The following is a 16,019-nucleotide window of genomic DNA, read 5'->3' as shown; positions in this document are numbered from 1 at the left end:
AATTTTGGGTTTTTAAATGAGTCTACTTTTTTGTTTTTCTTCTAATAATTTATATAGGAGGAAAATCTAAAATGGAGGTAAAATATGGGGAGAAATGAAAATGTTCTCTTTTTAAATTTAAATTCATCTTGTTTACGGGCTATAATTAAGACGAGCCAGTAAACTAATCAATCTTAACGAAGCTCCTCGTAATAATTTTTTATCCAATTCTAACGCACATACCATAGTTAACTAACGGTTCCACCTCCTCTGTAACTGGGTATTTTGAGGGGCTCAGTTGTTTGGCAACTAAAAAAGCAGGTAAGTCTAAGGGTTTGCGGGTTTGATATTGTATTAGACGAATTATGCGAATAATAAATAACGTGATGCGGTGTTGGCTTCCTCTCCATTTCCTCCTCGCCTTCTCCTATTTCGACGGCCGACCCACGGCCACGCCTCGTCCATCTCTTCACCTCTCGAGATCTCGAAGGCGCCTTCCTCCTCTTCACGGATCGAGGAGGCTCGTAAGATTTTCTCCTTTTTTTCTCGTTCTCTGTCTTCCCTCGGATGCATCGTGTTATCGGTTGGGGATTTTGATCTGCTTAATCAGGAGGGAGGGAAGTGGATCTGCGTCGGTGGCGGATTTAGGCGAGGGGATTGTTGACTCCTCGATCGGCGGTTACCGCGATGGCTGCTCCACCTGCTAGGGCACGGGCCGATTATGATTACCTGATCAAGCTTCTACTGATCGGTGACAGCGGTAAGGTTTCCTGAGTTTTTTGATCCGCTTTTCATCGAAAAGGCCCGGTCTTTCTTTTCTCTTTCTTCCTCATTTTTTGATTTGGTCCATATCGGATACGATGTTTCGGTATTTGATTAGATAGATCTGCATAAATATTGAGATTTAATGATCTATTATGGATGTCTGATTTGTATGAACATTTTATGCTTCATCAAAGGTTATGTTGGTGGTAGGATTGGTTGGATCTTAAAATTTTGATTGTCTGGCCGTTGGATTATTCAAGTTTTATTACACAACAAAATAACTTTGACAAATTTGGAATTGTTATATATCTCATGTAATTGAAATTATGTGATGATAAAATGAGAAAAAAAAGTTTAGATTGTATGGACATGTTCAAAGGTGAGCAATATACTCTTTGACTAGAACCGTTGAATTGATCAGAGCAGAAGGGGGAGACCAAGAAAAACTTTATTAATGTAATAAAAAATAATTTGGTTATTTGAAATATTACTGGTGATGGAACCTTGAGTAGAGTGCAATGGAAAGATCCACAGTCAACCCCATTGGGATAATCTTGGATTGATGATGATATTTTATGATTGTGCACTTTTACAGGGAGTTCTTGACTTATCAAAAGCATTGAACCAAGATATCTCATGGTGGAGTATTTACGGAACAATTGTAATTTTTGGTGAATTCAATTGTTAATATGTTATTGTTCTATTTGTTTGTGATTGGAACCTGAAATCAAAATTTTTTTCCTATAAATTTTGGTTTTGGAAAGTCACCTGTGCAATTCTGAGTGGTTATACTGGTCTACCATTGCAAATACACTCAATTTTGGATGGGTATACAATTCTACCTCAACAAATATACTTTAGACAAGGAATGTGGTGTGCGGTTGCTAAGTGGACTGTTTACTTATAGAAATGAGAGATGAAGAATATAGGGAGGATTCAGAAACTGGCATTTACTCATCTTTCCTATTTTATTTCCTCCTATTTTTCTCCAAGTAGGCAGGCCCCTAGTGTATTTGGTTTCAGAATTGCACAATGACTAAGTTAGTGTGTATTGAGACTTCATTCAATTGTTCTTGCCATTGACTAGCTTAAATTATTGCTTAATTTTGGATTTTTTTTATTTCCCACCATTATTTGGATGAAAATCGTTTACACTTATCAGTTCTTGTTAACTTATATTTGCCAGTTCTTTTGATGTTTCTACCACAAACTTAAACTATCTGACATTTTTGTTGTTTTTAGGCTTGGGAGCCTTTCTAGATATGATTATACAGACATTTCCCCCTTAAACTTGCTACTAATTGTTATTTAATGATGGCTGTGGTACTTGACTAGGCTCTCTGGATTCTTGGTGAAAGGAAACTATATTTTATTTAAAAAAAGTACAAACCGTGTCCCAAAACATTTGTCAAAGATGTCTAATGGAAGTTCTCCTGATTGCACAATGATGTTGAACATCTGTAAAATAGGTTACTTTGGTTGCTGCTTGTTCTTTTAATTCTCTATATGAGAAATTCTAAAGCCTTGAAGGAGGAGAGAATGTGTAGAATTGGATAGTTCTATTACAAGTATAGTGCCCAGCCAAGTTCTCTAGCTTTATAAATAGCATCAACCATAACCTTGGAGTCAGTTTCAAGATAGAATAGCTAGGCTCCCTTGTTTTTTCCTTTTTATTAACATGTCATCCCTCATGTCAAAAGCCTTCAATTATAATATAAATGCCTCTGCAGAGTTTGAGTTCTCTAGCAAGTATGTTTTTTTAAACTCACACCCACTGGGATAAAGCAGTAACCCTGGACTTTGATCTGGATTATAGCTATAGAACTTACGAAAACACATTCTAAGGTTTGAAAAGTCCAATTAGCTGCTGTAGGTAGTCCACAAAATCTTCACTTATTTCATAGAAAGATTAACTTCTTTTCCGAAGCCTTTGGCAAAAATTTTCATTGTTCTTTTGTTGCTGGATGATAAAACAAGACAGATACCTTATTTCATCATGCACATGCAGAACCTGCATTTGCTATGCCTAATAACTTGTAGTTAGGCAGCCCTAGGTTCCTCATTCTTTTGTCCTGCTTTTGGTTCCTTTTCTAGTGATAGGTTTGTGAAAATGTCAGCCTTTTGTTGCACTTTCTAACTTGAATAATTAATTGGTATTGTTATATGAATGATTGTAAATGACATGTGACAGTACTACTGTTATCCTTGTTAATTTTATACAGTTAATCTATCCTCGCTTTACACAGTATCATTGCAATGTAATGAAAGGCAAGTGCATAAAGTTGAGTAAAGCGAAATGCATCAGGCCCTATTAAATTTACAAAAAAGAGGAAATATTCTCTCCTGTGAATTTTCCATGGTTTTGAAATAATATTCTTCCATAGGTGTTGGGAAGAGTTGTCTCCTCCTGCGTTTCTCTGATGGCTCCTTCACAACAAGTTTCATTACTACAATTGGGTGGGTGATGCTATATCCTGTCTCTTTTTAAAAAAATAAATTGACCATTTATTATTGACAATTTTGTTGTTCTAACTATGATGGCCTGGCTTTTGCACAGTATTGATTTTAAAATAAGAACTATAGAATTGGATGGCAAGCGAATTAAACTACAAATTTGGGATACGGCTGGTCAAGAACGTTTCCGAACTATCACAACTGGTTGGTTTTTATTGTTTTGTTCTTGAAGCTAGTGCTTTGAGAGTATATCTTTTACTGACACCCCTTATTTTGTCCTTTTACCAGCGTATTACCGAGGCGCCATGGGTATCTTGCTTGTTTATGATGTTACTGATGAGTCATCTTTTAACAGTAATCACCTTTACATATCTCTGTAGCTAATTGTTGAGATTATTTTCTCTCTGTCTGACTGATTGCATGCTTCTCTCAACAGACATAAGGAATTGGATCCGGAACATAGAACAACATGCTTCTGATAATGTGAACAAGATTCTTGTTGGTAACAAGGCTGATATGGATGAAAGCAAACGGGTATGTTCCTTGGTAAAATAACATAAATCTGTGATTTCCTTCGAGTTATTATGATAATCACAGGCATTCCCCTGGCAAGGTTGTTTAAATTTGCGATTACACAGGCTGTGCCTACTGCCAAGGGACAAGCACTTGCTGATGAATATGGAATCAAGTTCTTTGAGACTGTAAGCCGTAGTTCTATGCATCCTTTTAATTCAAAGGTAGTTTCTGCATCTGACTGTTTTGTTTTGTGATTTGCAGAGTGCCAAGACAAATCTTAATGTGGAACAAGTCTTCTTTTCAATAGCTAGAGATATTAAGCAAAGACTTTCTGAAACTGATAACAAACCTGAGGTGGAAGGAATTATCTTATATCTAATACTGCAGTATGCCGAATGTGGTGCTTAATGAATTGTTAATTTTCAGCAGGATCGAACAATCAAGATCAACAAACCAGACCAGGGAGCAGCCGAGGGCACTGCAGCTACGAGATCAGCATGCTGTGGGTCTTGAGAGAAGGGTTAGGTCAGTGGGGATGGATTTGAGTGTAGTTGATAATTAATTTGCATGTTATAGGCAACAACTGATCCGATCAATATAATGGACTCATGGTGGGTGCTTGAAATTTCAATCTTTGTTTTTTTTTTAAATTTTTTTTTTTTGCTACATTGGGTCTTTTACTGGTGAACTTGTCTGACAATTCTTTCTCCCTTTGGGATTGAAAAACTGCAATTCCTGTTTTGTTGTGAAACTAGTATCAGAATGTATGCTTTATCACTATCCTGCCACATCTCACTGTGAGAATGGCGTTGACTTTGTCATTGAATTTATTTCTATTATGAGTTTTGATGAGAAAGGAGGGGGGTTGCTAAGAAATCTTTCAGCTCGTTCTTAGTCAATAAGGTGACAGTTGTGCAGTTGGAAGAATTCTCAATTATTTTTCTTCCAAGATATTCTTTAACTATCATTAGTGTTGTTCTTTACATCATTTTGAAGAGTATTTATTCGAAATTTATTTCATCTTAAAAACTGAGTTGGTTGCAGGGTAAGTAGGACTAGTCAAGCATGTCACATGACTTGAACAGGTCAAGTAGATTAAGTGGGTCAGTTGGACGTATTGACTTTCTTAAAGTTGATTATTGTTGCTATTGGTTCGTTAATGCCCTTTCCCTAAAATATCCTGAGCTCCCAACAACCTCAAAAAAAGAGGAAAATTTGTCTTTTAAAAAATAAAAAATATTTTTTAAAAATTGGTTGAGTGCTAAAAAAAAAGAATATTTTTTTAGAAATACTCAATTTTTTATCAAAATTTATTGAGTTAAAAAAATGAAAAAGATTTAACAAGAGAAAAACATTCTAAAACAATATGGTATCTTATTATGATTTAGAATCTTTAATATGATTCTAAAAAATTATATAACATATTTTAGCACTTCATTAAGTTTTGATTAAAATTTGGCAAATGCTAAACTTAGCACAATGATATACAAAATTCTATATAGGCCTTAAATAATCATAATAGACATTAGGAAGATTAAATGCACCTTTAACATTACATATCAAATGTGACAAAAGCAATTGGTGTCGTGGTGTAGTTGGTTATCACGTCAGTCTAACACACTGAAGGTCTCCGGTTCGAGTCCGGGCGACGCCATGTATTTTTTTATATTTTTGTCATGTGTGAGGTCGTTGGAGTGAGGACCTTCTCACATATGGTTGTAGGGATGCTGGATAGCGAACTTCATCTTTTACCTCCGGGACATGATTAAGTTGATTATTGTTAGTGGGGTCGTTGGATAGCGAACTCTATCTTTTACCTCCGAGACATGATTAAGTTGATTACTGCGTGGTAGACTTGCTGAATTGAGCAAGGGTCGAATCTCGACGAAGTCGAGACAATGCCCTCCACCGTAGTGGTCAACTGTAACTTCCCGATTTACCTTCGACTGTAACTTCCTAATTTACCTCCTCACAAATAATCGTGGGACCGATCAAATTCTACCTTTTCCTCATGGTCGACTATTACTGTGATAGACTCTATATTTGGAAGATATGTTACCAATTAAATGGATTTAGATATTGTTCATTAAACATTCAATGTCCTTGGGACATAATTGAGTTGATTAGTATAAGACAACCTTGCTGAAGTGGAACAACGGTTGAATCTCGACAAAACTAAAGTAATGCATCTCCCTCGTAATAATCAACTGCACCTTCCTGATTTACCTTCTCACAGATGGTCGTAAGACTACTAAAATGGTGAATTCCACCTTTTGCTGAAGAAAGATTCATAATATGAAACATAAGAATGAGATTTTACCCCTGAGACATGATTGAATTGGTTATTGCAGAGCAGACTTGCTAAAGTAGACAAAGATATAATCTCGATGAAACTGAAGCAATATTCTCCTCCGTAGTGATCAATTATAACTTCCTACTATGTAAGAGCATTAAAGTGGTGGATTCCATCTTTTATTGAAATGAAGAGGTAATATAAAATTTAATTTTGATCGATTTGACAGGCTGATAATCAATTTTAAAATATCTTTGTGAGACCATCAAAGGACTAGTTCCTGCAAACACTGTGAGGAGCTACTTTGCCATTCCAATTTGTGCGGCTTTTAATTCAATTTCTTTTATAATTTAAATGGGCAATGAAACCATTAAAAAAGAATAAAGTTATGATGGTTTCAACTTGGATTTGATCTGTCTGAGCTCACCCGTTATCAGAACCGGAGCGGCCCTCACCAGCTCTTCCTTGACCATAAACAGGACTGCTGCAGCAAATACACTATGGACTGTCTTTGTGCCCATTCCCTTGTAAAGACCCGAAAGGCCCTCATACCGCATCATTTTGCCGATAGCATCCAATGTACCTGTGAGTAGATTTGGATGGGAATCAAACAGGTAGTAGTCGATCTAAACAACTGACTGATTCAGTCACCCAAACAAAAATGGACGATTCAATTAGTTGTTGTCATTGTTTCAAAAACTAGAAGTTCTTTAGCAAGGAATAAACACCTGTGTATTGATGCCTTTTGTCATTGCTAAGTCCTTGTTTTATTTGCAGCCTCCCCTGGAGAAAACCCAATGCAGGACATATTGAAGTAGATCTCAAGCAAAACAAAAAGACTCGAACCTAGTAGAGTGATTCAAATCTGAATATAAAATTAGGAGTTGAACAAATTTAGATGGAAAAAATTACTGAATAGAGGATCATCATCAACTTGACTACCAATAGGGATATGTGACAACAGTAACTCCAAGTTTGGCAACAGCTCCAAGAAGCTCCAAGAATAAAAATCCCCACGTAGTCATATGCAACATCAATGCATTTATGCTTTAGTTCAAAATACAAAAATCGTGAATGTCGTTAATACTACTTGAACATTCTTTCACAAAACTAATATGCTCAAAGCCTGTAGTCAATGCAAATGACTCAATCCTTATGAAGTTTGACACGGAGACATTGATATGGACAATTCACTGGGTGATCTTTCAAAAGTAGGCAAAGCATAGCATGAACTGATTTATCTGCACGAATTGCAATGTTTCAAAATTTGCAACCATCTTTCATGGACTGTAATATCTCTGAATGATCTTATATGTCAGTGTTTGAAATGGACATTCAGAGACAAGAGGGCATTTTGAAGTTCTCTAGTAGGTGCAACTCATAATGATTTCAAACACACGTTAATATAAAGTTTATCAATAGCAAATCCAAATAACATCAACAGACGAAATGGAGGAAACAGAGTTAGCAATAGCATGCCCATCATTGTTCACTATAATTATTGAAAGGAAACAAAGAAACAAATATTAGAAAATTCATGAATAAGAAATAAATTTTCAATTACCTAGGAAAAGTATGGCAAAATAAACTTCAGCTACCTCAAGAGTAGTCAATTCGTCAGCATCTTTTGCTTTTGAATGGTGTCTTCTCTTGATTTTCTTTACTAGAGTTTCATATAACATGAACTGGATGGAAGGATTGCTAAGCTAAGAATTAGAAGTCTATAATTAAGATGCATGCTTGGTGATTACAACATGTACTGATTTTCTACTGACCATTATAAGTGTAGGAACTACACCCTTCCAGAAGCCCCACATTCCAGCTTCATTATAGAGTTCCTGAATCTAAACAGTAAATGAAACAAACACAACTGAAATGACAAACACAAATTGTGAAAAAAAAAATAAATCCTAATACATCTGATGGGAACTGTAAATTGCAGGGGGTTAAATTTACAAACTAACCAGTACACACTCATGACAAGTTGAATTAGTTAGTCTATCGTGTAATGCATAATTCTAGCTTAAGTATTAGTTACCCTGTTGACTTTTCATAATTTCATAGCATCTGGTTCAGAGCTTTGGGTAAGATAATACAAAAGGAGTTACACTTATCCATTAGATAATAAACATTCATGTCAGAGTACGATCAATTTTTTGGTTGCTTTTGACACCACAATATCAGTTCCTGCATAAGGCACCAAACTTTGACTTTGCATTAATTCAGGATAACATGGTTTAGCATGTTAGTATCCTAGAAACAAATACTAAATCAAAAGTAGATTAAATGTACATCGTCATTGTGTTTTAAACTAGGGCATCCCACCAAAATAATGCTTATAAACTAGTGTCTTCATGAATAATATGATATAGAAGTATAAATAAGCTTTCTGCTTCCTGCAGCTAATTCCTTCTGATTTGTCACGTGTACAGACAATGAAGCTCCAAAGTATAGAAGCTGGGATATTTACTTATTAAGTAATCCACATACCACATGGCTAGTTCTATATGGCTGATGCTCAATAACAGGAAACTCAATAGCCTCATCTGAAAGTGATTGTAAACCATGATCACATGATTTAATGTTTGTCTTCTTGTGTGCCTGCAGGATGTCAAATGTTAGCATCTAAAACCAGATTAAAAAGTAGAATGAGCAATTTTTAGTAATTATTTTGTTATTTAGTTAATCACGAACTAAACATAACAGTACTGGAAGAGAAAAATGTTAGAATAAAAAAAAGGATACAAAAAAAAAGTAGAATCTGCAACCATAAACACATGAAAACATGTTAAAAAGCTAGGCAATTGTTGTATAACTAAATTAATGTAATTAGGAACAAGGGTGGCAATTGAAAGTAATGCACCTGTCACATTTGTCAGAAAAGTGATAGACATTGTATGCCAGAAACTCATTTTTCAATGGGGAAAAGTGAAAGGGTGGCATGCAGAATGTAATATCCTAACTAATTTATAAGCAGTTAAGCAGAACTAACAGCGTAGTTAATCACCCTGCAAGTGCAGCAACAACAAGTGACTGGAACATGCCAACTGATCCATCACCGATGCCTTTCCTCCAGCGATCATGAGCTGCTGTTTCTGCTCTGTTCCTAAATATTTGATAGAAATAGTAATAAACACCCTGTGAAGAAAATAAATTTTCAATAAAGATGACTTATGCAAATAAAATGAAACACAAACATATAAGTACATGTAACTAACAAATTCATAGTGCAGGAAGCAGGTTGAATAAGATGAGAACAAGAATTCTTAAGCACACTTCTCAGTCATTTAGTAAGAAGTAATGGTGTGAGAGTTCCTTTGAGCTAACTGTTGTGATTGGATCAAATCAAACCCAAAATAAGCACTTATTAATGGAAATAGTCAATGAAACAAAGATTAGCCGTAATCAAACAGACAGCTTCTGATTTCAATACAATGAGGACACAGATTTCCACTAGCACAATCCCGTCATACAGGAATCTTCTAGCTACTTTAACTATTTGTACAGCTAAAGGCACATCCTTAGGAAAACAGATCAAAGAACAAACTAACATTGGATCCGAGAGAAACATGAATAGCATAGTTAAATGATATTTCCAGTGAGATATGAAGAATATCAGGCATTAATTGAAGCATATGTTTGACATTGCGACCATCTGCTTCGTCAAGAAGTTCATTTATTTCCAAAATTTAAGGTAGCATGGGTAGGAAGCCACCAACTGTATTGAAGATTAGATAATCAAGTTACAGCCCAAACATCTTGAAGGTGATCCAGAGCTTCCAAACTATAAGCAAATCAGCCACAAACTGGAGCATCATCTACTAGCTAACATTTCCACCAAAAAAGCACTCTGTTACAAACAAGAATTCCAATAGCTCTCCCTCATTGTCATGATACCCGAGTGCAATTGAAATGAATTATTCTTTCTACTTTGTTGTTCAAAAAATTATGCAAGGATTATCTTAATCTCAGAAAATTCATAACCTGGACCTCAGGCTCTGTCAGTAGTTGAGTGACCGATATTATTACAGATTAATTGAAATAAACTCGCTGAAGTAAAAGCAAGATACTTAGTAGAATAATCAGTCATATTCAGAAGTCATAAAGTCATGAAACAAACAGGCATGCACAATAATCATCGACAGATAAAAGGTCAAGCCAAACCACAAGGAAGTTAGGTAAACAACCAGATGATACAGTCACGCTAGTGAACGCGATAAGCCTCTATTACGAAGAAAAACCAACCAAATGTGACCGACAATGACTTGGGCAGGTGGGCAAAGCCAGATAAGGAAGAGGCATGTGACACAAACGCAGACCAACAAACCTGGGACGCAGCCGTGCCGACCAGAGACGGAGCGAGACCGACGTAGAGCCGCCCCCATCCCTCGTGCTTCACCACCTGAGATTCACAAGATCACACGCCATCCACTCAGTCTCCTAAACAACGCCGTACTCGACAACCGAGATGATAGCACCTACCTCCAGCATCTGACGCACGGCGCCGTCTCTCGCGGAGGACTCGGACGGATCGCGCTCCGTCTGCTGCCGAGTGTTCACCTCAAAGATCCCAACTTTCGTGAAAGATAATGGAGGGGACCATGAGAACGAGATCGAGAGGGAAGAAGGAAGAAAAAGAGGCGCACCGTCTGCAAGGAACAGGTGATGAGCTGGGCGATGATTCCGCCACCAGCGCCGGCCTTTCCATTGATGAACGCGTCCGACATCGCCTTCTCCTTCGAATACACCTACACGGCAGGAGAGAACGAGAAGGAAGGGGCGGGCCGAAGAAGATTGGTGTTACGTCGCCGTCATCGCTTTTACAATCCAATAGAAGGGACCGGAGAAGGTAGAGCACCGCAGGGAGAGGTGGAGCCCTACTATACGCCAAAAGACAGGCCCTGCGTCGGCATTCTGTTCATTTTTTTTTACTCATTTTGAAATTAAAAAAAACTCTTTTATTATGGGGGAACTTGTTTTATTATTTTTTAAAATATATTTTATCTTTCTTTAAAACATATTAAAAACGTATCGACTGTCATTTTAATAATTTTTATTACAAATATAGCTACATGATATATATATATTTCATATTAATGAAGTTCACATTTGGACTTAGGACATGTACAAAAGCGTACCAGGACACAATTTGAAACCCAAATACAAGCCAAAACAAAATACAAATTGTTTTTAATAATTATGATATTTATAAGAATGGACTAATCAACATGAAATACCACAATTTGAGTAATTTCAGAAATTACATGGTAAAAATGGTTTATATTCAATCTAAACTCAAATTTCATGATGTTATTCTTTCAAATAAATTCATCGTTTATTCGACTTTGCGAGATCTGAGCCTTCCTCCGTTTTATAACAAAAGTCACCTGCCCAAAATGTGTTGTGTTCTTCTAGATAATCTAAGTCAAATTATGCTGAACAGTTGTATCTCCACTTAATCTAGTTCTCCCATCCTCATGGTCTTGCCCACACCTATATCAACATTGCCCACACCAATATGCAATAATTATTCATCAACACTCCAGAAACAAGCAATGCACGTAAAGTTTGGTATAAGATCTAATATTTGGCGCTCATCGATGAGCAGTGACATACCAAAGCAAGCGTTGATTCCTTGGCTGCCGGAGATCAGCAGTGGTGGTCGGGGACGTGGAGAAACGAACGCGCAGGCGGCCTTCAGCCAATTCAGTCAGAGTTCACACATCTTAAACATGAAAAGTACAATGCACACGGCCAACCATGGCAATCTATAATCTGAAGAACTAGTTCGACAGAGTTGCGATTGCTAGAATTCACATAAGGGAAGAGTTTGATTGCTAGAATTCACGTTCAGAAGAGTTTTTGCATTAATCAGGAATCATCAGCATCGCTCCCGCCCAGGTGGGTATCTTGTGTCATCCAGTGCCGGTCGCCATCAGGGCCTGTCAATTTAAATCTGGTCCAAGAAGATCAGTCTGTTACAATTTTTTCACTTTTCCATGTTTTGATCATAGGGCAAATATTTATCTACTTTAACATTTTTATTAATAACAAAGGAGGTGAATTTACAAAATATGCAAGTCAAACCACAAGTATCAACCGTAAGGAAGCATTCTGACAATATTTGTGAAACTGAGGAATGAAATTTTATTTTTTAAAAAAAGGTATTGAAGCATGAATTGTAAAATGCAAATTCTCTTAAAAATATCAAGAAGATTACTATGTTGCAATGCTTCCAGTTTCCAATGCTTCCAGTATTCCATTTTTTAAATGAGGCAAATATTTATCTAACCTTTAAAAAATAGGCATTTGTCATCATGAATCCAATGTTGCATATATATTCTTCATCTCAAATCTCCCATAAATGCCGTTAGTTTTGCTTAAACTTAGATTGCAGTGTAAGATTACTAAGGCACTTTTGCCCCTCTTTTGATTTACTCAAATGAAGTAAATTATATTGACAGTACCTTTCAAGAACGAACTTCCCTTCCTTGTATTTCTGGTTCTTTTCATGAGCAGACACCTGAAGCATTGGGTCGAGAGTAGATTCCATTAGTGAAAAAGTTAAATCAAGGAGAAAAAGAAATTCTAACTAGTCTTTACATATTTCCATCCAATATTAGAGCCACAACCAACACAGAAAATATCAGAGACAGTGTGCAGCCCAGTTAGCATCATTCGCTCCTCTTTACTTCCAGCTGTTACATTCACACTGCCAAGAACGAAATCGAATTGTTGATCAAATATCCCAAAGAGATGGAAAGTATCAACGATCAGGGTTACTACATGCTTAAACGTATGAAGCCATTGCAAGAAGTGAACTTCTACAAGTCAAAATAACATTGAACAAATGGTGCAAATTCATGAAACCAGTAGACCGGTAATAGAAAAGAAGTTTTATCCCTAGTTATGAACCCACAAAAAAGATGCATTAATCAACTAAGTATTAGATTTGTCTCTCCCAATCAATGTTCAGACCAAGCGACAATGTGAAGGTAAATTTTCAAGGTTCTACTATCCTCTAAACAATTGCTATAGCAGCAGCCTGGATTAACAAGTGTTTTATCCATTTCTTATCTATTTAATTAATTCTGAATATCTTAAAGTTTCTTAAGTCACGAACTTGGAAACTAATACATTGAATAAAACTAACTGCATGAGGATTAAAAGACCCATGCAAAGTACTAATTTATGGCTCTTCTGGTCAGACAGAAGCAGCACCTTTGCAATAAACATCTTTTGATTTAAAAAGAAAAAAAGAAAAAGAACGCACTTTCAATAAGACTGGTGCCTTGTAATCGTCTTAAAATACAACAGACACCTTAGTTGAGACATTATTTTCTCAGGAGCCGAAACACTCCTGAGACAACCTCGGATAAATTAAAATTACAAACAGCCTAGAGTAAAAAAACATGAAAATAATGTTCACAGAAATATGGTAGATGCCGGTGTAGTTTGGAAGTTAAGATATCAGGCATCAACACTACATGGTTAACAACAAGTGCAATAAGGAGTTTGCCGATTCTTACGGTTGCTGATTGCACCTGTGCATGCTTCTAGGATTGGTGAGAGTTGAAATATGATGTCAATAGCTGCAAAATCTCTGGGCTACTATGTCCGAGGATAACAAGAGAAACATCTCAGCAACTTTGTGAAGCCATGCGTAATATCTTCTCCACGGTAAATGATGGAGGTTCGTGGGCAGTGTCTTGATGAAGGTGGCAGTATCATCTTTGTCAAAGTACTATGGTAGTTTTGGGGGCAACACTAGCGCCAGATTTATTGAAGAAGTAGGGTGACAGTGGCAATGAAATCATGGTGTAAGGGTAAGGGCACAATAATAACTTGTTTCCTCTATATTAGGGAGAAGGGAACAACCAACTCACCAAGCACAAGAATTAAGGGGGTGCAACCACCCTTGGATAAGCCTTCACGATGAAAGAGGAGGATAAGGAGGGAATCTATACCTTTGCTCTCCCTTTTCTTTCTTTTGTTTCTGTAAAGAAGGAAGAGGGGTTACTTGTGATTGCATATGTTGGGAGTGTTGTGTGTTTCTCTTTGTGAGGATGATAGAGAGGAGGCGTTACAGAGGAGGGGACTGTTGCCAAGTATTGTTTTTGTTGGGGAATTTTTGGAATTATGCAAGCTCTACCCTGGTTTTTCTTTGCTTTCTTATATATAGAGTACAAGACATGTAAATAAGGGGAATGTAGAGTTGATGAATTGGGTGAAGGGAAGGGCATATGGTGTTTGAGAATCACCTGTTACATATTCTTAAGGTATTGTGCTACTTTTGAATTTTGTCTCTTATTTATGTTGCAGGTCATGATATTAATTGATTGACTCAAATATTGCGAAGCCATAGAAGAATGCACATTACAAAGAACACATGAAAAGTACACATACCTCACTGTAATAGCATTAAAGAATAGATAGCCAGAAATCTCATATCTAAAAATAGAGAAAGGGAAGGGTTATAGAGAATATAGTTCTGCTAGGTAAAGCGACAAGGCAACTTACACCTTATCGAAGAGATAAGCCTTCCCATGCCTGCAATGGAAGGACTGTACACACAAAAATTGAATAGTCATCAATATAGTATTTTACTTCTTCAGTGCTATGTAATGTCACTATCAAAAACTTGAACACGGAGTGGAATATTATTGTTCTTTCCACAATTATTCAATTTTTCAAGTTAAATATCTAAGAAGCTTGTTGAACATGAAGCACCATGCAACTTGATAATGGAACGACAATAAAAGATACCGACATTGTTTAAATAAGGACCAAGTTAACAACGACATTGCTCGAACTTTCTTCAGCAAATAGCATACATAACCTACCCTATTAAACATATTTGTGGAAAGAGAAATTGCCTGTAATTTCTTTAACACTGTAATTATAAAATTCCTTAATGACTGTTTTTTAAAAATATAATTATTATTCGAAATAAAATTAGTAATGTAGTTTTTGTAATTTTTTGCTTTTATGATACAACATTCTTCTTTTAAAAGGTTTAGCTTGGAAGGTGCTTAACATGCTGTAATCATGGTCCATTATAGAAAAGTTTAACCCAGAGAATCGTAGCCACGATGAAGATCAAAAGAAGGCGCTTTAGACCACGAAGAATGGAGTAGCCCACAAAGATTAGCCAGCAAAAAAAAAAAACAGAAGCAATGAAAACACAAATCAGAGTTCATAGGGAAAGGGAAGATTCGAGCAAACCTTTGAGACGATGTCGTGGGAGAGGGCAAGGTGAGCTTGACAATGCTTGCAGCTGTAGATCTTGCCCTCGAGGCTAATCAGAAAAAGCCGCCCCATCTTTCTCTCTTCTTCCGTCCTCTCTCCCGATCGCCACACTCCGATATCTGCCTCACCGAAGCGATCCGCTGCCAAAACCTCCTCCACCTCCTCGATTCTACAAATGCCGATCGAATAGGAGAAGGCCGATCCCCCCTTGTTCCTCCCTTGGGCGACGAGGGATCGACACGGTGATCGCTGAGGAACTGGAACTGGATCAGGGAGAAGCCGGAGAATAAACAAAGCGAGGAGAAGAAGAGGGCGAACGAGTCGATAGGTTGTAGCGGAGGCAAAACAAGGCGTGTGGAAGGGATCGAAGAAAACAAGCCGACACGGTTCGCAAGCAACATGCGATGATGTCAGGCCACGACAGTGGTTTTCTAATTTAACGTGGTCCTTTATATTTATTTAATTAAATGAATAAATTTAAGTGATTAATTTGTTATTATTTATAAACAGAGATTATAAAATATTAAATTTGTAAATAAAAAAATTCTAGAAACAAATAAACACTGTAAATTTTAAAATATAAAAATTTTCAACAATCAAATAAGTTTGATAACATCTAACTAAATCAAATTTAAATTTATAAAAAAATAAAGTATTTGAATAATTATTTTAATAGTTTGATTAATTTTAGATTCAATTTGAAACACTGACTTATTTCATGTTGCCTGTTTCGTGTTGTCAGCGAAAGTAACTTTTCATTTCC

The 16,019-nt window shown here is 36.5% G+C and overlaps 2 protein-coding genes, 1 non-coding gene and 1 pseudogene across 4 annotated transcripts; 2 read left to right on the top strand and 2 right to left on the bottom strand.

Annotated features, from left to right (window-relative positions):
* The first annotated feature begins 394 nt into the window (after positions 1 to 394).
* LOC141821555 (ras-related protein RABE1c-like) lies at positions 395 to 4,468 on the top strand. 2 transcript variants are annotated; one of them, XM_074708952.1, is made up of 9 exons: positions 395 to 503; positions 590 to 739; positions 3,129 to 3,201; positions 3,302 to 3,402; positions 3,487 to 3,552; positions 3,635 to 3,732; positions 3,837 to 3,899; positions 3,976 to 4,068; positions 4,144 to 4,468. In XM_074708952.1, exons 2-9 carry the CDS (start codon positions 667 to 669, stop codon positions 4,225 to 4,227), a joined length of 651 nt encoding a protein of 216 aa, XP_074565053.1. In that variant the 5' UTR covers positions 395 to 503; positions 590 to 666; the 3' UTR covers positions 4,228 to 4,468. The 2 variants fall into 2 exon arrangements, with proteins under 2 accessions (XP_074565053.1, XP_074565048.1); XM_074708947.1 differs by having other exon boundaries at positions 4,141 to 4,468.
* Positions 4,469 to 5,294: 826 nt separating this feature from the next.
* On the top strand, positions 5,295 to 5,368 carry TRNAV-AAC (transfer RNA valine (anticodon AAC)). Its single transcript has one exon. It is a non-coding gene; the product is annotated as a tRNA-Val (tRNA).
* A 1,025-nt stretch (positions 5,369 to 6,393) lies between these two features.
* Positions 6,394 to 10,734, bottom strand: LOC141821544 (peroxisomal nicotinamide adenine dinucleotide carrier-like; annotated as a pseudogene).
* A 620-nt stretch (positions 10,735 to 11,354) lies between these two features.
* On the bottom strand, positions 11,355 to 15,576 carry LOC141841993 (protein yippee-like). Its single transcript, XM_074730242.1, has 5 exons — positions 15,233 to 15,576; positions 14,528 to 14,571; positions 12,611 to 12,719; positions 12,475 to 12,530; positions 11,355 to 11,963 (listed from the first exon to the last, which is right to left on the bottom strand). Exons 1-5 carry the CDS (start codon positions 15,326 to 15,328, stop codon positions 11,879 to 11,881), a joined length of 390 nt encoding a protein of 129 aa, XP_074586343.1. The 5' UTR covers positions 15,329 to 15,576; the 3' UTR covers positions 11,355 to 11,878.
* Between the last annotated feature and the right edge of the window lie 443 nt (positions 15,577 to 16,019).

This window comes from Curcuma longa, chromosome 1 (assembly GCF_044706935.1).
Source record: "Curcuma longa cultivar G26 ecotype Majalengka, Jawa Barat chromosome 1, ITB_CL_G26_1.1, whole genome shotgun sequence".
Classification (NCBI taxonomy): domain Eukaryota; kingdom Viridiplantae; phylum Streptophyta; class Magnoliopsida; order Zingiberales; family Zingiberaceae; genus Curcuma; species Curcuma longa.
Note: the sequence above shows the minus strand (reverse complement) of the source record. Positions and strands in the feature narration are given on the sequence as shown.